This window comes from Notothenia rossii (genome assembly GCF_949606895.1).
Source record: "Notothenia rossii genome assembly, chromosome: 8".
In the NCBI taxonomy this organism is placed as follows: Eukaryota; Metazoa; Chordata; class Actinopteri; order Perciformes; family Nototheniidae; genus Notothenia; species Notothenia rossii.
The window spans coordinates 64,127,154-64,145,724 of record NC_136906.1 but is presented as its reverse complement, the minus strand read 5'-3'; the positions used below and the strand labels follow the sequence as shown (position 1 = coordinate 64,145,724).

At 39.6% G+C, this 18,571-nt stretch overlaps 1 protein-coding gene across 3 annotated transcripts; it reads right to left on the bottom strand.

Annotated features, from left to right (window-relative positions):
* Positions 1–27: 27 nt before the first annotated feature.
* vegfab (vascular endothelial growth factor Ab) lies at positions 28–13,433 on the bottom strand. Of its 3 annotated transcripts, XR_013801967.1 has the most exons (9): positions 12,660–13,433; positions 10,777–10,819; positions 9,704–9,900; positions 8,894–8,970; positions 6,555–6,587; positions 4,646–4,720; positions 2,932–3,075; positions 1,701–1,802; positions 28–1,335 (listed from the first exon to the last, which is right to left on the bottom strand). XR_013801967.1 is itself a non-coding variant. In XM_079646279.1 (8 exons), exons 1-8 carry the CDS (start codon positions 12,900–12,902, stop codon positions 1,781–1,783), a joined length of 834 nt encoding a protein of 277 aa, XP_079502405.1. In that variant the 5' UTR covers positions 12,903–13,432; the 3' UTR covers positions 28–1,780. The 3 variants fall into 3 exon arrangements, 2 of the variants coding, with proteins under 2 accessions (XP_079502405.1, XP_079502406.1); XM_079646279.1 differs by having other exon boundaries at positions 28–1,802; positions 12,660–13,432; XM_079646280.1 differs by lacking the exon at positions 4,646–4,720 and having other exon boundaries at positions 28–1,802; positions 12,660–13,428.
* Positions 13,434–18,571: the final 5,138 nt, after the last annotated feature.

The following is an 18,571-nucleotide window of genomic DNA, read 5'->3' as shown; positions in this document are numbered from 1 at the left end:
TTGAAAACACAGCATTCACAACACAGCAACCTTTTGCTTATTTTATATAAAAACAATATAATTTGAAAATAAATATGCTTTACTGTTTTACATAGACACAGAAAACATGTTAATAGTAAAGGAGAGACAAAGAGAACTAATAATGAGGGCTCTAGGACTGATGGCAGAAATGATGCAGATTGTTATCCAAATTCCAAACGGTGGTGGTGGTGTAGTGTATGATGAGCTGCTAGCAATAGTTTATTTGTTTTTGCATCTTGCAGGACGGACAAAACACAAGTCCGCTACTTACTTAAATACCTTAATACAACTTACTTACACACAGATGTGCCCATTGACAAATGCACATTAACACACACACACACACACACACACACACACACACACACACACACACACACACACACACACACACACACACACACACACACACACACACACACACACACACACACACACACACACACACACACACACACACACACACACACACACACACACACACACATACACCAACACACATACACCAACACACAGATACACACATGTTGAAATCCTACACAGCACCCACACCCTTAGATAAGAGGGGTTGAAAAATCCAGAGATTTCATCAGTACACCAGTACAAATGATATATTTAGGGAATGTTAACAAATCAGTTCGATTTTTTTGTGTGTTTTTTGTAGAAAAGCACAGAGAGTCCATGCTGAGAGAAGCCATCAGTGACCTTACACATAGGGGGAAATATGACAGCCATAGGTACATAACACTGCATATATAAATAGACCAAATTAAATATGGGTAGAAGAGTGAATACTGAAACATACTCTATAACATTATAAATTATCTAAAATGGACTATGGCATAAGGGGATAGTAAGTATGTACAGGTTCAGAGAAGAGATATGTAATCAAAGGTTTCCGTATTGAACAACTAACAAAACTACCTTGACAACCCCCTCCTGAAACAAGGACACAGAAAAATAATTTAAAAAGCACTCGAAAAGATTTCTCAGTAAATTGTGTGAGGCACAGTTTTTAAAATGGAATCAAACTACAGTATAGGATATTTTCAGTGGTTTTCATGTAGGACATAGCAAAACATTAGATGCTATATTGATAACCGGTATCCCTTTACTCGTAAATGGCACTCCAGAGTTTCTTCTCCTGCAAGCTGATCACAATGGTGACATTGTGTAACTCCATATCAGTCCTGCATTGTTCAACAGTCCTGGTTTGTCTGCTGTTTTTCACTCCAAAAGCAAAAGTAGATATTGTCCGATGAAATCCATCCATTATTCTTAGAGAGTGCGCTCCCATGTCCTCTTCAGCTTCACCTTTTAGCAGTTAAATATATCTTAGATTGAGAGGTTTTGCAATGTTATGATTGACACACAACCACAGTAGAGATTCATATCCAGTGAAGTAATTGCATACAATTAATTGACAACAAGACTACACCTGCATAGCAAGCCTGTTAGAAATGCAAAACCACATGGCAGCTATTTGCTTTTTGTAAAATGATGGGTTTAGTATTTTTTTTTCTGTAGCAGCATAACAATTCTCTACTCGTTTTTTTACTTTTATCATGGTCTATATACACACAAAGATAAACAGTGGGAGGGAACTTCAGTTCAGACTTTCTGTATTGTTCTCTCTGTCTGTCCAAGGGGAATGCTTTCCACAGAAAAGAAGAGCTTACGGTTCAAAGGTCAAAGTGCTGTGCTGTGAAATATCTCTAGAATATTCCTTCATCTTGTACATCTGGTGCTGCCGCTTCTCTCATCTCCTAGGCTTGTCACATCTAAACAAGATGGAAAAAATATATAGTTATTAGAACAAGAAAAAAAACAGGTTGTAGGCAAGGCAAGTTTATTTATATAGCACCTTTCAACACAAGGCAATTCAAAGTACTTTACAAAAAATGAAAGACATTAAGAAAATGGCATTTAAAATCAGTCATTAAAAAAAAAAAAAAACATTAAAAGAAAAATACATGGATAAAAGTTACAGTGCAGTTTAAGATGTGAATAGTTCAATTAAAAGCAGCGGCAAAAAGAAAAGTCTTTAGTTGTAGATGGGAGAATTCTTCGGTCGTTTTCTCAATATACATAAACTATTTATTCGTATATCTACCAAAGTCACAATGTTAGCTGCCATAATAATATTCTGCTTGATTGTGTACCTTGGTCACCTATCCCTGAAATTACTTTTTAGGCCTCTTGGGGGCAGAAGAAATAAGCTTTAAACACAACATTGATATATTATCAACTTTCAATGTAGATATGGCGAATGTGTTGGCAATCAATTAATTATATACACAGCAACTTTACTATTGATTTGGGTTCATTTTTGAATCCATTTGATGAATGTTTTTAGTTTTCTAAATGGTCCACTGTAAGCTAGTTGCTCACTTAGAAGTCCATTAAGTGCTTGGCAAGTAGACTACAGAGGGTTTAACAGAAGGTCAATGACACCAATGAGTGCCTTATGAGTCAAGCAAAACTGTAAATGTTATGGGCTGTAAAACCAGAAACTATTTATGAAAGATCCTATAGGGCTTTGTAGAGCTATTAGTAACTGTTAAGTTGGAAGTCAAGTTTATATTCTCTTTGGGATCATCACTATGAGCGACCTCAAGTATTGATTAGAACCACATTAAAGGTCACCTATTATGCAAAATCCACTTTTTCATGTCTTTTATACATAAACATGTGTCCCCTCTGTGTAAAGAGATTCTGATAGTTCCAGGAAAAAAGATTCGCTCAAGGTGACTGTCTTTTTCTGAGCATGTAGGGTGTAGCTAACGTAATGGAAAAAGGCCCTTCCTAGAATCAGTGTTTGTTTTTCCTTCAACATGGCCAACTCTGTGAAAGATGACCCTCTACCCCCTGAACCCTACACACTGGTCATGAAACCAACACAGCACTTACTTGCAGGTCCTCTCGTTGAGCTCTAGCTGGCGTTCTTTACAGTATTCGTCTGTATGTTTGCAGGAGCATCGGCAGGTAGTGGGATCCTGCACGAACAAACGCTTTCTCCTCTCTGAGCAGTGCTCACAACATGGCTCACAAAGACTGGACGGGAAGAGACATACAGAGAGATGGAGAGAAAGAGGGAGAGAGATTATTATTACAGGGTATGATTACCACCCATAAGAAAGGTCACCCTTAGGTCAGCAGGGTTATACGCTCCAGCTTGCTCTTCTAAGCCAAGCTGACAAGTTGTACTACATGTGACAGTTGGGTTGTATTGCACACAGGTTCCCACAGAGCAGGCAAATACTCAAGCAGTAAAATGACCCTCCCTCACGCACCCTAAACCCTCCCGTGTTGATTGGACCGCTCACAAATCCCATGAATGTGATAGACATGCATTGAGCAAAACTGTTTCATGCAACAAAAAAACGACACTTATTGGCTTTGAACTGCGGGTCGATGACCTTGCTCTCACTCTCACAAAAGGTAAACTCTTGATAAAGAAGACTCAAGGGTTTGCTTGGGGCTCCATTAAGAAAGATATCATTTTATTGAGTGAAAAGTGCAGACTATGTTTCTTACAGAGACATTAGATTCAGAACAGATGAAGGCTCAGAAACTCCAATTACATCTCAAAATACAATTGTTCACAAATAAAAGGTATTTTTTCACAGTATGAGCATGAAGAACAAATTAGATCATCTTTGTATTATTGTTATATATTATATGGGTGTGTTTGTATAGTTTCAGAGACAAAAGTAGACAAACCAAGATACAAAACAGTGCTTGTTAAACCATTTGCTTGTTTACATATCCTCCTAGCAAAAACAGAAAAGCAAAAAAAGGCAATAGATTGCCATCACTCATATCTTAACATTACATAAAAAGGACCAGCATTATGCACAGGACGGCAAAACCTGTTTGTAAAGATGAAAAGAACAAAGAGTGAAAAGGAGACAGGTTCGAGACACAGCAAAGCCGCACAGACTCAACACCGAACACAAGACTGTGATTACAATCCTGGCGATCCCAGCTTAGATACCAGAACAGTACAAGCTGGTCTGAAAAGCTATGATGGTGGAGCTGTGATCTTGTTTCAGTAGAGAGTTCATGTTACAGCCAGTGGCCGATCTGTTTATTCCACCCTCTTTAAACGTGTCCATTATCAATCAGAAAACTGGCTATCTGGCAAGATGTTAGGAATTACTTCTACCAAGTCTACCATACCCTTTTCACTGATACGCCGCTGTATCTCATCCCAACCATCAACACACTCTCACCCAAAGATATTCTTTCAAACGAGAGCTGGTAAGGTTGGGAGGAGATTACATAGGTATTTTGACGAATGGAGATGGGTTATGCTTCATTACTTGTGATGTAGGATATGGCAAGTCTGCTGTACTTCCTTGGTTATCTGTGTTATGTAAAGTTTTGCTAACGCTACGTTAGCAAAACAGGTTAGCAATCAGGGCAGTTTAGACACTGATACTCTGAGGGTGTAGAACATGACTGATGAGACAAAGTTAGGACATTACACAGAAGCAACATGCTAATTGATGTGGCTATTGGTGCAAATTAAATAGGGCAAATGAGCTCCTCCCAAATGAGCTTAACTATGAGAAGTGCAACACTCAGGTGCAGGTAGGTGGAGAAGGCAGAGCTGACGTACGCATCGTGAATTGTTTTGTCGCGGTTTTTCTTTCGTTTTCTCTTTTGGCCTTTACCCTTCCCTTTCCGGGGTTTTCTGCAAGAGAAAGAGGAAAACAACGCAGAGAGATGGCTGAGAGACAGAAGGGAGAGGGACTGATGTGTCCAGAAAAGGCCTACAGTGATAATTGCATTAAATCAAATATCCAAACAATCAAAATAGTATATTGTATAGTTTGATAGTTATGTTATTGTAGGTGGTTTCTACACTTCCTGTTGTTTATGAATATGATGGATATCAACTGTTCCATCTTGGGTTAAATGTTTTTGTTATTTTTAGCAAAAGGCTACAATGGGTTTAAGCGATTACCAGTTTGAGAAGGTCTGGCTTAGTTGGCTTTACAAACATTTCCCAAATGGATTAAGGACAATGAACTTGGAAACCACAAAACTGCATCTTTCATCTATCTGGGTCAACTCTTTATGGCTGTTTCTACTTTTGTCCGACCACAGCACAATGAAAACCAGCTTGTTAAACACACCTGGACTTTCACAGGTGCAAGCTGGATATATATTTGTTTTCTCATAGATAAATGTTTATATCTAAAATTGCCACAGACTGGTCTTCTCCTTCTGGAACACATCATTAACTGCTGGACAAGTCATTAAAGTACTTGGCTCAGTCTGAGGAACTCTTAGATGTTCATGTTTGGGGGAAATAGAACCGGCTGCTTGATACATGGTAGAAATGAATAATGATTACGTCAGCATAGTAACATGTTCACAATGCTAATATGTTAATGTTTAGCAGGTAAGATATTACCATCTTAGATCAGCATGTTAGCATACTAACATATGCTTATTAGTATTAAACACATTGCAGCTGAGGCTGATGGAAATGTCGTTAGTTTTCAGGTATTTAGTCAAAACCTAAAATATTTGACTTAATGATTGAGCTTTATGAGAGGTTAGGACACTCAGTCCAATGATGCTATTCAGGCACAGCTGGCACTGGATGACTACTATGGTGCGTTGAATAGGCGTGCACAAGATAATGCTGTATACGTATGTAGGATTTTCCCCTTTAAATTGTTCATCATCAACGATGACAGTTTACAAGTTTCATAACCTCAGCAGGATGTCTTCCCTAAAAGACCTCCAGAGAACTGTCACTGCTGACGGATCAGCAGTTAACATTATGACTAAACAAGAAAGTATCGGAAGCATCGGAAACGGAAGTTGAATGACCCTAAGACCTTTGTAGACGCACGCCTCTGAAGCCGGACTTGTAAACAGTTAAGACAAGGTTAAAGAGGAGGTCTCAAAACTAGCCCTTATCTATATGACATACAACTGACATCAAACCCAAATCTCCAACCAATAACCGCCCTGCAACCGAAAGATATTAACGACTTTTTGCAGAAGGACGATTGAAGACTTTTAGTGACACTTTGCACAAGTTTAACTGGTCTTCAAAAACACTGTTATCTATATCAGAGCAACCAGTAACAGGAGTTTAGTGGGATGTAAACAGTTAAGAAGAGAAGATAGGAATGTAAAGATGAGATAGAAAAGGGAGAAATGTGTAAAGGACAGGCAAAGCGAGGGCAATAACCCCATCAAGTGTCACTCATTTACCTGAATAGATTGGGCTGGTATTCCCCGTGTTTAGCACCTAAAGGCTACATGCTAATCTCAACACGATGTAGCTTTTATTAAATAATATTGTTGAGATGTGTTTTGGAGCGTCTCTATGAGAGAGAGCACATACTGTAGCATAATGTCAGTAAGGCTTTAGGCTGTGAGCTTCAGACAAACAAGAGAGAGAGTTTGTTTGCAGAGCAAAACCGGAATAAGATCAAATCTCCTGTTCCCATTGTTTCCCCCGGGAAAAAACAACAATCTCCTTGTAGAAAAAAGGCTGTACTCACTTTTCTTTCTGTTCTTTCACTTCTATCTTTGACCTGAAAGGCAGGAACAAAACAACACGACATTAGATCACAGCAGGCCGTTGTTCGCCAGTAAACAAATACTTATCAAGATCATCAGAGACCAGAGTTTCATTATCAGCATGGTTGGGCATGCATCCATTTAATCAAATCATCATCCTTTACCAGAAACTGTGGTAAAGCTGGCTTTTACTTTTAATCACTCAGTAAATGAAGGCAACATGTTGAGGAATAGTGCAGTGTGCAAACTCAAAGACTGGCCAACAAAGGGGTGTGTTCACTGATGAACTCACACATACAAGCAGGACTACAATAGCTGGCAGGTTTGTTTCACTTCTCGTCCATATGACGACACGCGATAACAGAATGTGGAGCAATAAGTGTGCAGTTGCACTCTGGAGACCACAGTTACCAAGAAGTGTTGGGAAACAGTGTTTCGTCCAAAAAGCTTTCTACTTGAAATTAACCGTGTAAATGCTCTGACAGTAAATGAAGCATAAGGGCGGATATGTACGACATCTAGGGATGACTTAAAGCTGTTGGCTGATAAATATTATGTACGCGGCTGTCAAACGCCCTCACTGAATCTGTAAAGGTGTATGCAGAGAAAATAAGCATTTTTTTATGTAAGTTAAAGGAGCAATACAAAAAAAGTCAAATATATACAACATGAAACTTGTGTTATTGTACTTTACACCACTGTTTATTAGTCATGTAACATTTGTTTTTCTAAATGTAATCTTGGCAATGAATTGGTGATCTGTAAATAGCAATGAATGCCTGTTTAACTAGCTCTAATCATTACATCACAGTAAATCAAACACCAAATAGATTTATCACAGCTTATAAAATCTTATGATTGTGCCCTTAAAGTTTATAGCTACATCTGAATGGAGTAACAGGAAGTTATTGTATCATCACAGACAGCAGTAGGGGTGACATTACTTTATAGCTCTGCAAACAGACTGCTCCTGCCTTACTGAAAAACACAGACATATTTTAGATTTGTTTCCTCAGAAAAAGAGAGGGCTTGGTCCTCGGCCAGTAGCCCTCCCTTATTGTTTGGTTTTCAAGATTTATCTTAAACCTGGGAGGATGATTCATGTCCCCCACTCTGTCTTCCTGTGTCAAAGTTCACTCATTAATGGCTCGCAACAAAAATATGTCACCATAATGATCTGATTTTGACAAAGTATCAGGAAGTTATGAATCTCACCTATGGCTATCGACAGAGGCCCAAGACAAGAGCAAGGAATGCGACATATTTGTTGACCATTGACTTGGATAGTGACACGAAGATTATGAGGATGAAATATCAACATTCCTTTGTTTCACTTTAAGTAAGCATCTAATTATGTTATGCCAGTCGAACTTAAACCCCATGATGATGTTACCAATACATAGACCGTTCCACCTTTAGTTGGTACTTATCTCCAAGATTAAACTGCCCATCCAAACAAAAGAATAAATAAGAAGTTCATCCATAAAAGGCATACATCCTTCTACCTTAAGTCTTACCAGTCACCTTTGTATGACTGGAGGCTACAGAAAAGACACAAGGAGTACTTATCTCAAAAATCAATGACAGCTGTCATACCTACGTTTTTTCCAAGCATACCTCTACATGCCAGAGAACTGTACTCCCAGAAATGTATCTCCTTGAGTTGAGCAATGTGATGGAATGAAGATAAACTCAAACAGAAAGATTTCATTGAGTCCATTCTGGGTCTTGAAACCGCTTCTTTGGAATTCTTGCACTTGTCTTGGACTTGTTCCTTTTTGGACTTGGTTTTGGTGTCAGGTTTAAAGCGGAACAAAACATTATTGAGTATTATATGCTAGTAATCTACCTTTAACTTTGCTATTTAAACCTGGGTTGGAATAAGTCTTGTATTTTTCATGATTTAAACTGCATTAGCTTTTTTCCAAGCTCTGTATGCAGGAGATCAGAGAACTAGCTTTGGAAAGACACTATTGCCTATAAGGACTCAATTTCTTTTTGGACTCAGTCTCGACTTGGTCTCAACTGCCTTTGGAGTTGGTCTTGACTCAACCGGCTTGGTCTTAGAGTTGACTTGGACTTGTGTAAGTTTGTTATGACGACTGCCTTGCTCAGGTGTTTTTAAGACCAGTGAAGTAAAAGAAACAGAGATAAGATATGAATCCACCTGACAGGCATCTGCTAGATGTGTCAGAGGCAAACAGAAGACAATAACTTCACATGACGTGTTTGGTCGACCTCTGCTCTGCCACACAAATGTGCAGCTGTAAGTCTTTCCTTCACATTGTGTGAGTTTCTGTGTGTGTTCAGGGTTTCTTACCTACACTCACATGCGCTGTGTTCTGTGAAACTCATGAAAATATCATTTTGTTGCCTTTGTGGTTTTATTCTTTTTATCTGTAAAAGAAAAAGAAGAAAGAGAAGTCAGATATGAAAGAAATATACAACAATTTGACAGTTATCCTAAACGACTTGTTATTGTTAGCAAAATGTCACACAAAGTGTCAGGTGTTCACGGATAAACCTAAGAGAAAACGGATCTACATGTATTAAGTTAAAGGTTTAAGTATAATATCATAAATGCTCAAGCTGATCTGAAGCATGTTAAGTTCCTCACAGTACAAGGAAGAAACATGTTCCTAAAACATTTCCACAATGTTTTTAATGGTTCACGGTTTGACTAACGTCCATTTAATAACATCATCATGTCTTGTTCTTCAGTTGTTCATTTGCACCTGACTCAGATTAGCTCTTCAAACTGTTCATCTCAATGTTCCTGCATTCTCGTTGCTGGTTTTCCAGAACATTCTGGTTAAAATGTGTAATCTTTAATTTAGAAACTTGGAGTTTAGAGACACTGTAAACAAGAGACGCAAGTTCAAAAAAGATATTCACTATTTAAAAAAGAATAATGTTACACTTGATCAGCCTTTGAGCTAAATGTGAGGGCTGTTAGGGTTATGGGCTGACATTTGTGTGACATTTTTGCCAAAAATAAACTATCAATGTGACCATACTTGAGAAACAAGGCTTTAAAAAGCAAAAATGACCCTCCGTCACTCCCACCACTGTGAACCCTAATGCACAAAACACTCAAAGTAATGTTGTCGAAATAAACAATTATCCTGACCTCCATTGTGACGTTATAGCTGGACGTTGGCATACACTGCATCATCTCGTCGTTGCAGCAGCCGGCGCAGCGCGTCAACACCACACACGACGGGATGAAGATGTGCTCCACCTCCTCCGGATACTCCTGCATAATCTCCACCAGCAGCTCTCGAGGCTTACACAAACTCTTGTTGTACACCTCCATTAAAGGGATCACTGGGGAGACAGAGTACGAGGGTTATAAAATGGCAGGGAGCTTCAGTATAAACCACTGACTCTTGAATACTACAGAGCTGTAACAATAAGACTACTAAAAGGAGCATGAATTAAAACAGCTGGCACGCTAAGGGAAGTCACATGGACGGAGATTATACACACACGTTTAACTTTCTCTTGTTCCATTGAACCCTTTCAAAACACACATTTATGCAATTTCGACTACATCTATTTATCTATTAGGACACTGCATTAGGACACTGCATTAGGACACTGCATTAGGACACTGCATTAGGACACTGCATTAGGACACTGCATTAGGACACTGCATCCGTGACTTAAGAGAGCCTGTTTTAATAGCAAATAGTTTTTCCCCTTCAGTCTACTTTCAGTCTTTGCAGGAGATATGCTATTGAGAAAGATATTAGCACACAGTCAGACAACACCTCCAAAATATCACCCAGAGCCTAAAACAATATCATGAAGTTTAGCTTCAGATTCTCCAAATGATGTTGGGCAATGCTGGAATTGTGCAAAAATGAAATTGTTGGCCAAGAGGGAGAAATTCCTTTCTAAAAAGAGTCTGGTCACCATAACATTTCCTCAGCTTAACCTCAAACGTGGAAGAATGCTGTATGAAAAACGTCCAAGAGTTGAAATGTCAGGGTGAAACTGCTCTCAATAACTTTAGGGGGGTGGGGGGAGTATGAGTGGATAAATCTTTAAAGTGAAACTAAGCAGTTGTCCACCAGGAGGCGAAATGTGCCTTTTTAATTTCAAGGTGAACCTCAAACCAGCCCTTTTTTTATTTGGCTGTGTTCCAGCCAGGGAGCCCAGAGCAGCCTGAATTCCCACGGTGCCCTGTGGGACACCTACCGGCATGTGGACCTCTTTCTGGTTCCTTCGGTATGTGGGCGCTCTGCAAAGAAGGGGGGGAAAGGCACGCTGTTAGTTACAGTATATTGTGCAAGAGCTCAGAACAATGCCACCCATGCCCTTTACTTATCCAAAGTTAACCAACAAAATTAATGTAATTCTGTTGACTCTTGCCAGACAATGAGGAAGTACACAATACAGGAGCAATACAAGGTGAATGTTTTTTTACTCTGATCCCCTATCACTTCTGGCAATATATTCCTATATTATTCTGCTTGTATAATAATTGTCATATAATCTTTCTGTGTGTGGTGTCTAAGGCCTTGTATGGCCAAATATTTTACCAGAGGTTCAACGTGCCAAGCAAGCTTCCTCAACATTCTACTACATCAGCTGCGGGCAACAACTTCATAAACTGTTAAATTACTTTCTGTTGTTTTTTGTCTAAGTTATCAGATCTTTAATGTGTGCCTCGGACGCCTCTTGGCAACTCGGATTAATAACTCGTCATTAAAACCGGTAAGAATTGTATCCTGCTACTTTCCCTCACAGGGGGTACATGTCACCACACCAGTCGGACCACAAAAGGTTTTGGCAACTTTCCATCTGCGCGCGCTCTTACGCACAACTTTTCTCTCGCTTTTACGCACGCGCACAACCGCGCTCCTTGTACTCTCCCTCTCTTTCCCTCTCGCATACAGGCGCGGGCAACTATCGCAACACCACGTCAGTATTGCATGAGACCCAGTCCTGTAGCACCAATTCAGGCAGTGGGTACAACTTTGTTTTCCCTATTCCTTAATTAAACGTTTAAAAAGCGTCTCGGCTTAGTGGGTACCGCAGTCTGCACCCCCTTCTGGTGGCCTTAGAGGATTTAACATTGTGGGCTGGGAGACCCAAGCCATACAACACACTATATACGTTATTATCAATTGAAGGGTGTCAAGCTGCGAACACCGGCCCCTAACCCGATGATAGGCCGGCTGGGAATGAGCAGTTGAGACAGCATCCTGATACCATTCAGCGTTGAGTGGGGGGAGTTTAGCTGTCATCAAATCAGCCAGTTAGATAAATAAACACTTTGCTGGACTCTGGAGAGGGAATAGTTCATTAACTTGGAAGTGAGATGCTTGAGAAAGTACTACATTAAAATCTAAAACATCCTTGGTTTCTTTGAGGTGGCAAAAGAATCCCCCGAAGTCGAATCATATTGCTGAAAAAAAAGGCAGCCTCCTGTTGCAGAGCTGTTCTTTTTTTTTCACCGGGAAACCTTTGCTCAATGCCTCAGTGAACACACTGAACTTGATTAATGATTATATGGAAAACGATTTACAGTGCGCACTTGCGTCAACCGGACTAATCTGTGAAGTAATGTCTGTTTTGTTCTAGAACTAAGTGATAGCCTTAATGGCAGTATGGAAAGTAGGATGTGATCTTATTAGAGAGGGGGGAACCGTGAGAGTAGCCTCAGTGCCAGGAGTGAACCTGCACATGTCCTAATTCAGAATGGAGCCACTGCGCCTTTAAAGCGTAATAATATCTCCAAGGTGGTTTTACAGCAGGCCTGCAATCACACCGCGTCAAACTTCACAACATTATTAAAAAATCATCACATATGCCGCATTTGAAAAGAAACTCACCACCCACCAGTGTGTGGGTAAGGTGTATGCAGGGTTGGCTTTGCGTAATGGCTGTTTAAATCTCCCCAAAGCCACTAAACAGTTCGATTTGTTTAAACACGAGCGATGACCTAGCCAGAGGAAAGGCAAGGACGAGCTACACATTAATGACCAATGGCTACATGACGCAAATAGAGGTCGGTTGGTGTTTTTTTTTCTTTCTTTCTTTTTGGTCCAGTTTTCTCTCTGAGACACATGACTCACCTTGACAGCTGACAGCGTCAAAAATAATAGAGTCAAACTGTCAATAAAGTTCATCGTGTTTGAAATCCAATCCAAAGGCAGGCGACGTTTAAAATCCAAGAGGCCAATGTGGCGATTTGTCCTCAAGCATGAAGTTTGCAATAACAACAACAACAACAAAACAAGTGGACCGGCTAGAACTTCTCTAAATAAGGGGCAGGGGGTTGTAATGGCAAATCCATGTTGGTCCCGGGGTCGGAGCATACAATCCTTTGCGCATAACTTCTTCAATCTCAACTGTTGCCAATGATTTTCAAGATATCCAGAAACACGAGAATCCTAGACGCAAAACGTCTCACATTGTTCCGCAGCAGACCTTTATCTTCTTGCAAAGGAATAGCAATCCACATTACAAAAATAATCCCATGCTCGATTCTCCAGTCGTCTCCAAGTATCTGTACATTGGAAACTTGTAAGCGCAAGTCCTATGTGCAACTTGAACCCATGGACCAGCTGGATGGCGTTCAAGGGAAAAAGAAAACCGCGCGGAGGGGGACTGGTCACACAAAACTTTGTCTATTTGCTATGGGTTTTTGTATTCCTCTGTCACTGCGCACTAAGCAGGTCGGCTCTCTGCGTTAAGACAGACCGTGTCCACCTCTGTCTCGCTCTTTCCATACTGTGGATGTGTGTGTGTGTGTGGTTAGCACCCCCGGTCCGGGAACGTGGATTGGTGGATCATTAGAGCAGTAGAGGTGTGTCCTCTATGGGCCGATACACAGCACTGCTGCGCGCTCTTCTGAAGTCTTATTCAAAAGTTTCCCCTTTAAACATCTACTCACTCATGTGATCGCATCTCAAGAAATCTATTAAAAGCTGAGCTCAGAAGCTCCGGTCTATTTTTATTTGATTTCATTGGAAGGCATCATGATATTGTGATTGTGATGCAATGTCCCCCCGAATATATTTCATCTCGTCATGTCGTGTCGAATATTTTGCACAGCTTTGAAATGTCATCAGACATGCACAATCGTATCACAATGAACACCTATACTTTCATTGTTACACTTTATAGTTCTATACAGACCACCTTGCTGTTGCAAGTTAGTATTCGTATTTCATATTTACGACCTCATTCATTTGAAATCAAAACACTTTATTTGTTCCCAGGGACAATTCATAGGCGTCGAGAGTGGCACAGTAACAATATAACAAAAAATACCACAAAAAAGAGCAACAATAAAACAATTATTATGTTAAAATTACGGTTGAACACATGTTATGCCCACATAAACTATAGCCAGTATGACCTTGGATATCCCCTTGTGCATTTTTGCAAAAACAAATCTATTTCCCTCGCGATAACTAATATAAAATGATACCAAAGAGGGTCAAATGTAATCTGTATATTCTCTGGCTTAGAAAAAGGTGAGACAGCTTTTAGTTTCCAGTTGCCCTGGTGGTTTATGTCACATATTTTCCAGTCTTGTGGCTGCTCGTGGTTGTGCTCCAAATATGAAAGCCAACTTGCCAGTAATGGGAGAGCGTGTGTGCCGGGACACGTAGGTTATACGTCCCTGTGTGTGCGTGCGCTGCGCAACGTTGCAGTCCACGAGCTAACGTCACACACACACTCGCGGAAAAAGCGAATGTGCGCGTCATGACGTCTTTCCTTTCACTTTACTGAGGGAGATCGGGAGAAGACACCTGACTCTTCCTTTTTCTTCTTCTTTAAGCAACAGCTTAAACATGCGGCAAGTAGCCTAGAGAGTACATATACTGGTGATCGATAAAGCATGGGACTCTTTATCATTATTGTAACGCTGTTAATAAAAACGACTGATGGAGATGATGCTATTAATAACCTAGATATGCAGCCTGTGTCCAACATTGGGTGAATGAATGAAAATAAGTCCTCACTTTAGTAAAAGTAATGAAGTATCAGCACTAACTTTATCAACAACTAAATAAGTCACTATGCAGAATGGCCCGTGTCAATGTTATATTCCTGTTATACGTTATTAGATAATATTAGTATTGATGCATTAACACATACACAGTATACTAGCTTACTTTATGGAGCTGGTTGACATGAAGATAATAAAATTCAGTCTATTTGTCTTTTTTATAATTCAATCATGCATTTTGTATTTAAATTCTGAGAAGTAGTAACACTAATAATTAAGTATAAAGTACAAGTATCTAAAAAGGCATATAAACTTGGATATTTAATGACTTACCAGATGCAACTTGTTTCATTAATTTGGCTTATTAAGGGGACATTTTATTGTCTTTTCTTCCCTCTGTAAGCACCTTGAATTGCCTTGTGTTGAAAGATGCTATGTAAATAAACTTGCCTTGCCTTGCCTCTGCTTGTTGTTGGTTAAAAGCCAAGTCAATTTAAATCCACTTTTTTGAGGCATACACTGAAACAATAACATGAAGTGAAATGGGTTTAAAGACTAACCTTCTTGGTCGGATTTAGGTTAAAGTTGAATTAAAAAATAACCAAAAATAAACAGCACTTGATGTGTGTTTGAAATGTACAAGGGCATTGTCTAAAACAAATAGTTTAATCAATTTGATGTTTAATTTCTTTCTAGGACATCTCACTGATGCTCTTTGAGATGATATATAATAATGATGCCCTCTGCTGGACTGACAGGCCACTGCAGCGGACTACAAATGTAGTTTCTACTTCCAACTTACTGACAGATTGATAGACACCTAGGAAGTGGAAAGAGCTGATAAGTATGTAATGACATAAGTTGGCAGCTATGTGCCGGACGTATTAGGTGTGCTTGCTAGAACTCATACCCTACTGTGAGTACAAGATGGAATAAGACAGAGGGGGGAAAAAGAGAGACAATGAAATTTAAGAGCGGAGAGACTTGAGGCATGATGGAGCAAGAATGCAGAGAGTTAAAGGGAGTGATAAATAAAGAGAACATTTAGGAAGAGAAGGATTCGGCTGTCAGGTAACCAGAGGAGTCCCTTGGCTCGGTACCTGTCTATAGTTTAATTGAAGAAAAACACATGGGTTCATTAACGGTGTCACCAAGCTCCCATTTCTGCTGACTCAGAGTGTGTGTGCACTCCAGCGGGCAAGGTTACAGTGCAAGGGTGAGCGAGTGTATCCCAGATTGTGCTGACTACATACACATGCGTAAAAACACATTGGCTTTAATGAAGGGGTCCTTTCTCAAAAGTACAATAAACAGCCTCCCCTGCGTCCCTCTGCCCATTGACGCTCAGTTTGTTGAACGTCATTATGGTACCAGGAAGTCAGGGTGATTCCTCTCCGGGCTGCAGGGACAACATCTGATGTTTAACTAAACAGCAACAGTCCTTGAGCCGCTACTTTTATCACAAATGTCGCATTTGAGGAGGCATTTGTAGCACTAACCTCAGTGATAAATATATGGCGTGACTGCTTCAGAAAATAAAAAACAACCCTGACCATGATTGGATAGCATTAGCAATAATGTAATACAGATCTGATTTGCATTAGGAGGGTTAACACTAAACATTAGGGCTGATATCAGCAAAATATACATCTGGAGTAAATGCTGGTTTATTTCCCTTGTATCACTTCTACAGAGGAGGGTAATATGAATCTAGCACTGTAAGGTTGGACTCTAGAAAAAAGAAATACTACACAAACAGGATCAAAAGTGTTGAAGTGACAATATTGCAAATGAACAATATGTGTCTATTTAGTGCATTTACTTTTGCTGCTTGGGTACATTTGTTTAATAAACCTGCTACTGTATGCTTAAACTATTACTGAATTCAGCATCTTTGCTTGTAACATTAGTCCCTTCTCCCTGGCCTTCTAGTCAGAGCGGAGTATGACACCTGACTATTCCCTGTGTTTTTATATATCTGTTGTAATTTATTGTCTTTTATTGTGATTGTAGTAATGTGTTTTTATTAAATGTACAGCACTTTGGCTCGACCAAAAATCGCTTTTAAATGTGCTATAAATAAAACTTGATTTGATTAGTGCTGGTTTACATGCATGCATTGATTTCCCTTTGCAATCCCTTGTACATGGTAGCAATCTAAATACTGTGTAACAAAAAAAAGACCCATCCACCAACACTTACAGTAAAGGCCCTAAAAGTACTATAACTTGAACTATATTAGTTTCTTTTGTGATCAGATGGCTCGTGTACCTCGAAAAACTTTTATTTGAAAAATATGTAGACAATAAAAAATGTGTTTTACTATGTTCAAATGTCCCAAATATTCTTATCCCATTTCTATCAAATAAATGCAATCATGAAGCTCTCAGTGATCACATTTTGAATGTCATGCTGTCAGATGTACAGTAGTTTAATTGCTTTGCTTTAATGTTTCCTAAACCCAAATGAATGACTCCCCCCTGCACAAACAGCAGTGTATGTATGCGAAAATCTGAGGATCAAAGTCACGTTGTTTAAATAAGTAACCAGCATTCCATTACAGAAAGTCTGATGGCGGACTGCCACACTCTTTTATCACCTGGAGCCAAATTACACATTCTTCCTCTCTGTTCTCTCCTCCTTTCCGCCTTGTACACTCCCTTTACGAAGAAGTGAGTCTTTGCTTCTTGGCGCTTGTTCGTGAAAAGCGTACGCATGCTACCTATTCTGTGGAAGGAAGTCATTTGCATAGCAAGGTGCCTCTGACCAGGTTATCGGTGTCAACCTCTTCACCAATCTTATATAAATGATCCTGGAATTAACCTTCAACTGCCTGCCATGATAATGTGTTCCGATAACATTCACTATTTAGCACCATGTGATTAAACTCCATAAGTGTGTGCACATATACACATGCCTGCAATATTAATGAGGCCTACAGTATGTGTCAGGCAGGCTGCATTAAAGCCCATTATGTACGTGCAAATTTGTGTGTCTCAGTTAAAAAAAAACAGAATAATCGTACAACTTTCTGGAATAGAGATGTGTCTAATTCAATTATAACGGGAACAATAGACTAATTCTGTCTTATCAATTCCCAGCAATAAAGCAACTCTTACATTTACCAAATGTCATTCTTATCCTCACAAAACAATGACAGCCATTTGGACTCAATGTGCCGCAGATGACTTTACTCACTGTTGATAGTAGAAGTATTAATCATCAGCCAATCAGTGTTTGCGACCGTTGACCCTACCCAGCTGTGAGGAGCGTGCCGCAGAGAGGCAGCACACGTCCGTCCGACCTTGATTACCCTTCCCACCTCCTCTTACACCGTGCTCTCTTATTAAGATGAGTAGATACAGTAACTGGAAGCTTTTAGATAAGCTAAAGTTCGAGTACTTTACCAAACAAGAAAGATGGCTTTTTGTATTCCACCCCCTCATTACTTTTCTTCCTCTTTCCTCTACAGTTTATCTCTATCGGTCAGTTCCAGTAAGTTAGATGGTTTTTGTGTACTCTCAGCCGAGCAGTTCAAAGAGTTCATAAGCCTATTTGGTCAGAATAATGAAAGGAAAGAGCTGGAGAGAGAGGAGAATGCATTGTACTTCAACCCGACCAAAGGCTAGTCCTGTCAACATTGATCATATTCCAATATGTTGGGACTGGCCCCTTAGGACCACATGTTCACAAAAGACACAAAGCAGAAAAATGCAAATCTGCGAGTTATAAAAGATCAGCACTGCATGGGTTCAGGTCACTATTCATGAGAGGAAAGGCATCTGTAACTGCTTACTTTAAATGCTATATATTTTATATAAATTGGCTTTGTGAATCCATGTTTCTCTAATTTTAGATGGAACATATAGCATATTTAAAAAATGTTGGGGGTTTAAACCAAACCAATGAGCTGAAAGATTCTAACACACTTCTAAAAAACAGCTCAGGTAAGGTGAGTTTGCCAGATATCAGACTTGGTTGTGAACTAAACTGTAACACTCCGTTTATATCTTCAGTCTGATATTG